Source organism: Mangifera indica, chromosome 6 (genome assembly GCF_011075055.1).
Source record: "Mangifera indica cultivar Alphonso chromosome 6, CATAS_Mindica_2.1, whole genome shotgun sequence".
In the NCBI taxonomy this organism is placed as follows: domain Eukaryota; kingdom Viridiplantae; phylum Streptophyta; class Magnoliopsida; order Sapindales; family Anacardiaceae; genus Mangifera; species Mangifera indica.
In genome coordinates, this window is record NC_058142.1 from 739,052 (window position 1) to 748,139 (window position 9,088).

The 9,088-nt window shown below is 32.9% G+C and overlaps 1 protein-coding gene across 2 annotated transcripts; it reads left to right on the forward strand.

Moving 5' to 3' along the window:
- The first annotated feature begins 461 nt into the window (after nucleotides 1-461).
- Nucleotides 462-8,950, forward strand: LOC123219401 (calcium permeable stress-gated cation channel 1-like). 2 transcript variants are annotated; one of them, XM_044641348.1, is made up of 11 exons: nucleotides 462-476; nucleotides 4,858-5,362; nucleotides 5,509-5,644; nucleotides 5,979-6,080; nucleotides 6,258-6,377; nucleotides 6,496-6,576; nucleotides 6,795-7,135; nucleotides 7,227-7,472; nucleotides 7,620-7,944; nucleotides 8,028-8,261; nucleotides 8,382-8,950. In XM_044641348.1, exons 2-11 carry the CDS (start codon nucleotides 4,890-4,892, stop codon nucleotides 8,655-8,657), a joined length of 2,334 nt encoding a protein of 777 aa, XP_044497283.1. In that variant the 5' UTR covers nucleotides 462-476; nucleotides 4,858-4,889; the 3' UTR covers nucleotides 8,658-8,950. The 2 variants fall into 2 exon arrangements, with proteins under 2 accessions (XP_044497283.1, XP_044497282.1); XM_044641347.1 differs by lacking the exon at nucleotides 462-476 and adding an exon at nucleotides 4,101-4,487.
- Nucleotides 8,951-9,088: the final 138 nt, after the last annotated feature.

A 9,088-nucleotide genomic window follows, 5' to 3' on the forward strand; every position in this document is an offset into this window, starting at 1 on the left:
CCCTCAAAACGTAGCCGTTGGGACTTCCCTAGCGTCCGCTTGCCGACGTCCCATAATTATTATAGTAAATTCTACAGCTAAGACGACGTAATAAAATAATAAAAGGTGACCATCAAGCTTCGCTTTGGCTTTCCATTTTCAAAGCTTAGAAAAACCGATATCTTCTCCCGTAAACTTAAGTTTCTTCTCTACAATTACTAACGATTCTTGTATTTGGAGTTGTCTTTATTTGTTCCTTTCACTTTTTGAAGCGTGCGTTGTTGCTTCTGCTTCTGTTGTGCTTATCCTGGATCTGGAGGACAAGCTCAGGAAGGTTCTTAACTTCTTTTGAGTTTTCAAGCCAATCCAAACACTCCCTTACTGGTCGTCTTCAGATCCAAGAACTTTAAGTTCTGTTATCTCTTTTTGTGCCTGTTCGTTCATTCGACAAAGAGAGTGAGTGAGAAGTTTGTTAACTTGAAGAAATCCGGCAAAAAGTACTTGTTTCATTTCATTTAAAAAATTGTTAGAAAATTTTTAACATGTACTTACATTAATTATAATTTTTATTTAATAAAATTAAATAATTAAGTAGTCTGATATCAGTTTACAGATAAGTTTAACTTATCAACAAAGATAATTCTAATACACATAAAAGTTATAATCTTGGTAAATAGTATAAATGTGAGTCTTGAAATTTATTGGATCTTGATAAGGTCAAGTAACTTATTATATATTCGTTAGAGCTCTACTTCAAAATCTAATGTAGTATGTGTATAGTATAACTTATTCAAAGTTGTCATTGAGGAAGGTTTCTGGAGTAGAAAACCAAATCGCATCTAGAGATAATCTTAATTAATAATTTTAGGTGATTTTCAAATATTTTTGAGATTCAAACTGTATAACAATCTAGGTATTCCTAAAACCCTAAAGTTTTAATTCAATATTTTATAATTTGTACGTAGATCATGTGGTTTAAGATTAATTGATTTAATTTAAGTTTATACAAAATTAAATCTTTCACGTAATATCAGAGTGGTGCATGTAAGATTATGAAATCTGAATTTTCTTTGGAACTGAAATTATGATTATACAATTTGAAATTATGACTTCATAATCTAAATTATAAATTGAAATCGAAATTAGGGTTGAATGAAATTCAATTAGAGTTTTTAATTAGACTTTGAAATTAAAATTATGATTTTTGATTCAGAAATCAAACATTAGAATTAAGTGTTAATAATTTGTAATTAGTCAAATTACAGATTGAAATTTCATTATGGTTGAATCGAATTTCGTAATAAATTTAGATTTTCGACTCGATTTAGTCGTAAATAGTTTATCAACAATATCTTGTTAATTGTTGTCGCGAATTCTGACAAGATTAAAGGTGTTTGAGCTGCCGTCGACATAAGTTGTGTGCTCATGCCCTATCTCTATCAATTGGTAAAACTGATTGATGGTATGATCGGGTAGAAAGGTTTTTATTGGTGATCGAGTATGGTTGGTTTTTGTGCACGCGTTTTCCAACGATATTCGAAGTTGGAAACTCCAAGTCAGTTGTTGATGACATGCTATGAAGCTTCTCCATCGTCTGTAATTACCAATTACTCTTGGAACATAAGCGAGTCAACAAAGAAACACGACAACTAGGGTTTCTTAGGTATCGCGGGTCAAACTAGATTGGAAAAACTCGAAAATCTAACTTGTAAAGTAAACAAAAAGAGTCTAACTTGGCTACCTGGCCAAAGTCAAACTAGGTCAAGAACTGGGGATGAACCGACCTAAAGCTTCCAAGGCCAAGATTGAAAGGATATGTACATGGATTTCATGTGCATGGAAAGGTGATAAAAGTGTGTGCATGCAAGTGTGAGAGACTAAGAGTGTGTGACGACAAAAAGTAGTGCGTGTCTCATTTTGGTTTTGCATGCAAACGTGTCTAAATGTTCTAGGGGCACATGCTCGAGCTTGTACTATTGTGGAAGCATGTCTAAAGTGTTTTGACCAGCGTGACAGGGTTCTGAAGGCACGTGCCATTGCATGGAAGTTCCTGAAAGCACGTGATAGTGCATTTAGGGTATTGGTGGCACATTTTGACACATGTAATGCTTTTGGAGGTATATAAAAGGGTTTTATCGACGCATTGGTTGTCCTTGAAGGCCTGTGTAAGCTTGTGGTATGTGAAAGTACCCTGTAGAGTCTTTTAAAAGTATGTCAATGCATGTAAATGGTGAATTTTATTAAGTGGCTACATGCAATTGTGTGTAATCGGTTCCTAGTAGTTGTGTGCACATACATAAGGGATAATTTGAATATATTTGTGTGTGAATGTCTTATGAGTACATGTGATAAGGTTTTAAAGTTTTCCAAAGGCACATGAGTTGACATGAATGATTTTCTAAGATGCATGTGAGGGCATTAAGGTGGTTAGGCACGTTATGGGCATGTGGCAACGTGTGCGTAATGTCGTGTGAAAGGTAAACAACAATCCATAGCTTGCATAAAAGACTTATGAGCATAACTATCAATATTTTATAATACACGATACGTATTCTATGATACGATATAAATAAAAAATGATATATATCATAAGATGTATCATAATTAATATAATATAGTTAATGTATCATATGATACGATACGTATTTTATGATATGATACATATTATCGATATAAATCGATATACTCTTTAGAGAAAATGATGATATAATAGGAGTGTATATGAGAAATTTTAAAATTTTAAAATTTTAAAGATCTTTGTGATATTTTTTAAAATGATAACATGTCAATTACATTTTTTTAATTATTTTATTTTTTGAAAGTTATATTATACGATACGATACTAGATATATGATATAAAAAATTAAGTTTTCAATACATAATTTGACTTTCATGCTTATAGTAGCATGTGAATGACTTGTAGTGACATGAAAAGACATATTAGATACCTTGTAAGTCTCCATTAAAAACTGAATTAAATTTTAGGTTAAATATTGTAACATAAAGTACTTTCATATTATTAGAATTAATAAAATTAGATACTAACTCTATCGTGTGTGTTTAAATTATCACATTAGGTTAAGAGTATTGTTCATTGGGTTAGATGCAATAGTTTTAAAGAAAATTGTCAGAAATAATAAAGTACTGTGTCTCATGAAATCTTGATTAAGAGTATATTATATAAGTATCATTGGAATAATTTTATGAGTTTTTATAATAATAATCGTCTAAATGGTACATTATTGAGGCTTACCAAATTTTCCTTCGATAATGATACGGTTTTCAGTTTTCAATGCATAAGGTTATTTTTGAAATTGACATTGGTTATGAAGAACTTGATACACTTAAAGGTGGTTGGGTTTATTTAATTGATATATACTTTCATATTAGATATATATAATTTTATATGATAACTTAATAATTTAATTTTAAAATATTGTTGAAAGAAAAAAATCACTCATTTGTTATTCAAACCATAGTTATTGATATCTTATGATATATGATACATATCTTACGATATGATACAATACAAATAGAAATAATACATATCATGGGTGTATTACAATTAATATGATACAGTGAATATATCATACAATATATATTATTTATATGAATTGATACATTTTTTAGAGAAAATGATGATATAATAGAGATATATGTGAACAATTTTAAATTTTTAAAAATATTTATATTTTTTTCAAAATAATGACATGTTAATTATATTTTTATTATTTTATTAATAATTTTTTTAAATTATATTATATAATATGATATAATAATCAATATATAATATATAAAATTAAATTTTTGATATATGTATCATAAAACATGATTCAATTATCACAAGTCAAACGGCCTTTTAGCCGAATTGAGTATCAAATATGGCATCAATTATAACATGAAATTACATGATTGGAGTAACTTTCATTTGATTCTAAATTTCTCAATCATATTTTATCCTTCTTTGTTCCCCACGCTCTCCCCCGCGCGTGCAATAACCCTCATAAAAAGTAGCCGTTGGGATTTCCCACGTGTCCGATTGCCGACATCGAAGGCGACACAAAAACGACGCGTCGTCCCATAATTATATTAATAAATTCTACAGCTAAAACGACGTCATAAACTAAGAATAAAACATGACCATCACGCTTCGCTTTGGCTTTCCATTTTGAAAGCGAAAGAAAACCGATATCTTCTCCCTGTAAACTTACATTTCTTCTCTACAATCACTAACGATTCTTGTATTTGGAGTTGTCTCTATTTGTTCCTTTCTCTTTTGGAAGCTTGCGTTGTTGCTTCTGCCTGTGTTGTGCTTATCCTGGACCTGGAGGACAAGTTCAGGAAGGTTCTTAACTTCTTTTGAGTTTTCAAGCCAATCCAAACACTCCCTAACTAGTCGTCTTCAGATCCAAGAACTTTAATTTCTGTTATCTCTTTTTGTGCCTGTTTGTTCTTTCGACGAAGCGAGTGAGTGAGAAGGTCGTTAACTTGAAGAAATCCGGCAAAAAGTACGTGTTTCATTTCATAAAAAAATTGTGTATCTTTTCTTTTTGTTTTTGATGATTGAGCTGCAAAAATCTTTGTGATGGTGAAATGAAGTAGATACATGAACTGTTACGTGAATATATATAATGAAAGTTTGATCTAGCGATCGAGCTGGAAAAAAGTCTTTGTGATGGTGAAATGAAGTAGATACGAGAAAAATTAGTGAAAAATTAAGGACTTAGTTTGATCTCGTGAAAGTTTCTATTTTTAATAATTTTTCCTTTTAGTTTTATATTTTAAGTTTTGTGGCGGAATTTTGAAAAAATTTAATTTGGAAATAGTTTTGGAATTTTGTTCTGAATGTTTGTATTGATAGGGTTGACTATTTTACAGGGGCGAAATTGAAGTTTCATTAGGAGTTATAGATGGCGACGCTCGGAGATATAGGGGTTTCAGCAGCTCTTAATATTCTTAGTGCCTTCTTGTTCTTAATAGCATTTGCTATATTAAGGGTTCAACCGTTCAACGATAGGGTATACTTTCCGAAATGGTATCTCAAAGGGTTAAGAGATAGTCCAACTCATGGGGGGGCATTTGTGCGGAAGTTTGTGAATTTGGATTTTAGATCATATGTAAGGTTCTTGGATTGGATGCCGGCTGCATTGAAGATGCCGGAACTTGAGCTTATTGAGCATGCTGGATTGGATTCGGTTGCCTACTTGAGGATTTACTTGATAGGACTTAAGATATTTGTTCCTATAGCATTTCTTGCTTGGGCTGTTTTGGTGCCAGTCAATTTTACAAATAGCACATTAGACATAGAAGCCAAGCTATCAAATGTGACTGCAAGTAATGTTGATAAGCTTTCAATATCAAATATCCCACTAAAATCGGAGAGGTATGCTCTCCTCTTTCTTAAATTTCTTTTCTTTCATATCTAGATGTTAATCAACGCTGGAGCCTGGATAGTATTTATACTATCTTTATTGAAATATAATAACTTGCTTCCGAACAAAATTATGTTTTTTTTTTTCTGAGCTACAGGTTTTGGGTTCATATTGTGATGGCTTATGCCTTTACCTTTTGGACATGCTATGTTCTGATGAAGGAGTATAAAATAGTTGCTAATATGCGGTTGCAGTTTCTTGCAGCAGCAAAGCGTAGACCCGATCAATTTACAGTATGATCTGTTCTTTTCCTCAATAAATTAGTTTGAATATATGATTTTTTTTAAAACAACGTTGAGATTGATGACATGTTTTGTTATAGTGAAGATATTTTTTTGAATTATTTTTATAATTGAATAGTTAAGGTGCAAATTCTGCTATTTGTAGTTATAGCTGTTAGTATTCACTTACTGGTAGTTATGGTTCTGTCACATTGTAATCATAACGGAAAGTTACAAAACTAAAACACTTGATTTAATCATCAAAGCTCAGTAGCTATGATAACTTGATCTTTATATACGGTGCTTTTATGCCAAAGTGGTCTGATGGAATCTTATTGTTTCACAGGTCCTTGTTAGGAATGTTCCTCCAGACCCGGATGAATCTGTTAGCGAGCTTGTGGAGCATTTCTTTTTGGTGAATCACCCAGATCACTACCTAACACATCAGGTTAAGTTTTGTTGACATTCGTTCTCATTGAATCTGACTCATTCTCAGAAGCCATGAGTTATGACATGTTAAGTTATTGTGAATTCCAATTGAGTTATCTGTGCTCTACACATGTTTAATGAGTGATAAATCTTGGGGACTCAGTTCTGATTTGCTTCATGGTATATTTTATGTTAGGTGGTAATCAATGCAAATAAACTTGCCAAATTGGTGCAAAAGAAGAAAACAATGCAGAACTGGCTTGACTACTACCAAAATAAATATGAACGAAAAAAATCAAAGAGGCCGTTTATGAAGGTAATATTCAATTTTAGATGTTACTGTCATTGTAATATGCTAAGTTTGCTAATTTATATGTGCACTTTTAAGGTTTAACTTTTTCTGATCTCAGTAAGTGTATGTTTTTATTTGTCAGACTGGTTTTCTTGGACTTTGGGGGAAAAAAGTGGATGCAATTGATTATCACATATCTGAAATTGAAAAATTGTCAACAAAAGTGAGTACTATTCTTGTAATGTCTTCATAAATATATAATTTCCCATGTTTCATATGAAATAGTTTAGTATATCGTTTCTTCATAAATATAAGCAACTAGAAATTCTGGTGCTTGTACAAAATTTAGTTAAACACTGGACAACATTACCGTAGTGAATCAAACTTATTTTGTAAACAGTTACATATCTCGCACTTACATTATATATTGGTGTTGTTCAGATAGATGAAGAGAAAAAAAGGGTTGTTAAAGATCCCAAGTCTATAATGCCAGCATCATTTGTTTCCTTTAAAACTAGATGGGGTGCAGCTGTGTGTGCACAAACTCAACAAACCAAAGATCCAACTGTATGGTTGACAGAGTGGGCCCCAGAGCCTCGAGATGTCTATTGGGAAAACCTGGCAATTCCATATGTTTCACTCAGGGTTAGAAGGCTGATAATTGGTGTTGCATTCTTTTTCCTCACCTTTTTTTTCATTATCCCCATTGCAATTGTACAATCTTTTGCAAGCCTCGAGGGAATTGAAAAAGTAGCACCATTTCTGAAACCCATAGTTGAAATGTAAGTTTCTGTTATCCTCAAAACATTTTGATTTAGTATTCAGATTTCATTACTCAACTAAGTGATGTCAGGTTAATTCACTGTTATGCAGCGAATTTATTAAATCAGTCATCCAAGGTTTTCTTCCTGGTATTGTATTGAAGCTTTTTCTCATCTTCCTGCCGACAATATTGATGATTATGTCTAAATTTGAAGGCTTTGTGTCTCTATCATCTCTCGAAAGAAGATCAGCTTCTAGATATTATCTATTCAATTTGGTGAATGTCTTCCTTGGGAGCATAATAACTGGATCTGCACTTGAGCAGCTAAAGTCTTTTATAAAGCAGTCAGCAAATGAGTATATTATTCTTACTGACTACTGTTTATTTTCTTTGTTTTTTTCCCCTCTTGTTAGCAATAGATTTGAGCTGCAATGTCTTCATCCAATTTTTATCATCTTTGAGTTTGAGAAGATGAAGCTTAAATTTCTTTTCTCTTTTGGCAGAATTCCCAAGACTATTGGAGTAGCTATACCAATTAAAGCAACTTTCTTCATAACTTATATAATGGTCGATGGATGGGCTGGTATAGCTGCAGAGATTTTAATGTTGAAACCACTGATCATATACCACTTGAAGAATTTCTTCTTGGTGAAGACTGAAAAGGACAGGGAGGAGGCAATGGATCCAGGAAGTATTTGTTTCAACACTGGAGAACCTCGTATTCAGTTATATTTTCTGCTGGGCCTTGTCTATGCGACAGTGACTCCTCTTTTGCTCCCTTTCATAATTGTTTTCTTTGCACTGGCCTATGTGGTTTTCCGTCATCAGGTAAGAGGAATATTTTTATTAACAGAAAGCTCAATTTACACAATGATTTACTTCTGTTTGTTAAATTTTATGTTGAAATGTAGATCATAAATGTTTACAACCAAGAGTATGAGAGTGGTGCAGCATTCTGGCCCGATGTCCATAAAAGAGTCATTGCGGCATTGGTTATATCACAGTTGCTTCTTATGGGACTGCTGGGTACAAAGGAAGCTGCTCAATCAACACCATTTCTCGTTGCTCTTCCTGTACTTACGATATGGTTTCATAAGTTCTGCACAGGCCGATACAAATCTGCATTTGTTAAATTTCCCTTACAGGTTTGTCGGTGTTCACTTATTTGTGAATTTGATGGTTAATTATTACAGACAGAATTCCAGAATTCTGGTTTTTTCAACTTTTTTAAGCAATCTGGAAATTCTGTTTCTTCTGGGTTTCAGGAAGCAATGATGAAAGACACTTTAGAGCGTGTACGGGAACCGAACTTTAACTTGAAAGGTTATCTTCAAAATGCATACATCCATCCTGTCTTCAAAACTGACAATGAAGATGAAGATGAAGATGATATGCTTTACTGGAGCGAGGAGAAAGAAAATGTGTTAGTTCCCACAAAACGCAATTCCCGTAAAAACACACCAGTTCCCAGCAAAATGAGTAGTGCATCCTCACCGGCTCCCTCTTTGCCTGACACTGTTCGTGAAAACTCAGAGCTGTGATTCTGTTTAAGGCACAGTGAAGGATGGCAACATTGTAAGTAAATTGAGAAAGCAAATTCTTGTATAGACGGAGTGAAGGAAAAGATAAGCAGCCAGTCGAACTCCGGTTTCCATTTTCGAGCAAGAAGCAAGTTCTGGATTTCTGTAGCAGGCAGTTGAAGACTACTTTAATGGTGAACACATACAGATGAGGAAGTGTTAAGTTGTGTGAAAAGATGGATGATATATTAAATTTATTTAATTTGTTTGTAGCATTGTAGTGTGTTCAATATAGTTTTACTTGCATTTCTCCATATAGTAGAAATTTGGCTTCTCATCAGGTATTGATGTTCACACAATTCCCTTCCATGCATTTCTCTCAGTTTCTTTATATAACTCGTTAGTAACAAGTTTTTGGGTAGATTTAAGTTGAACCGAACTTGAACGAGAGA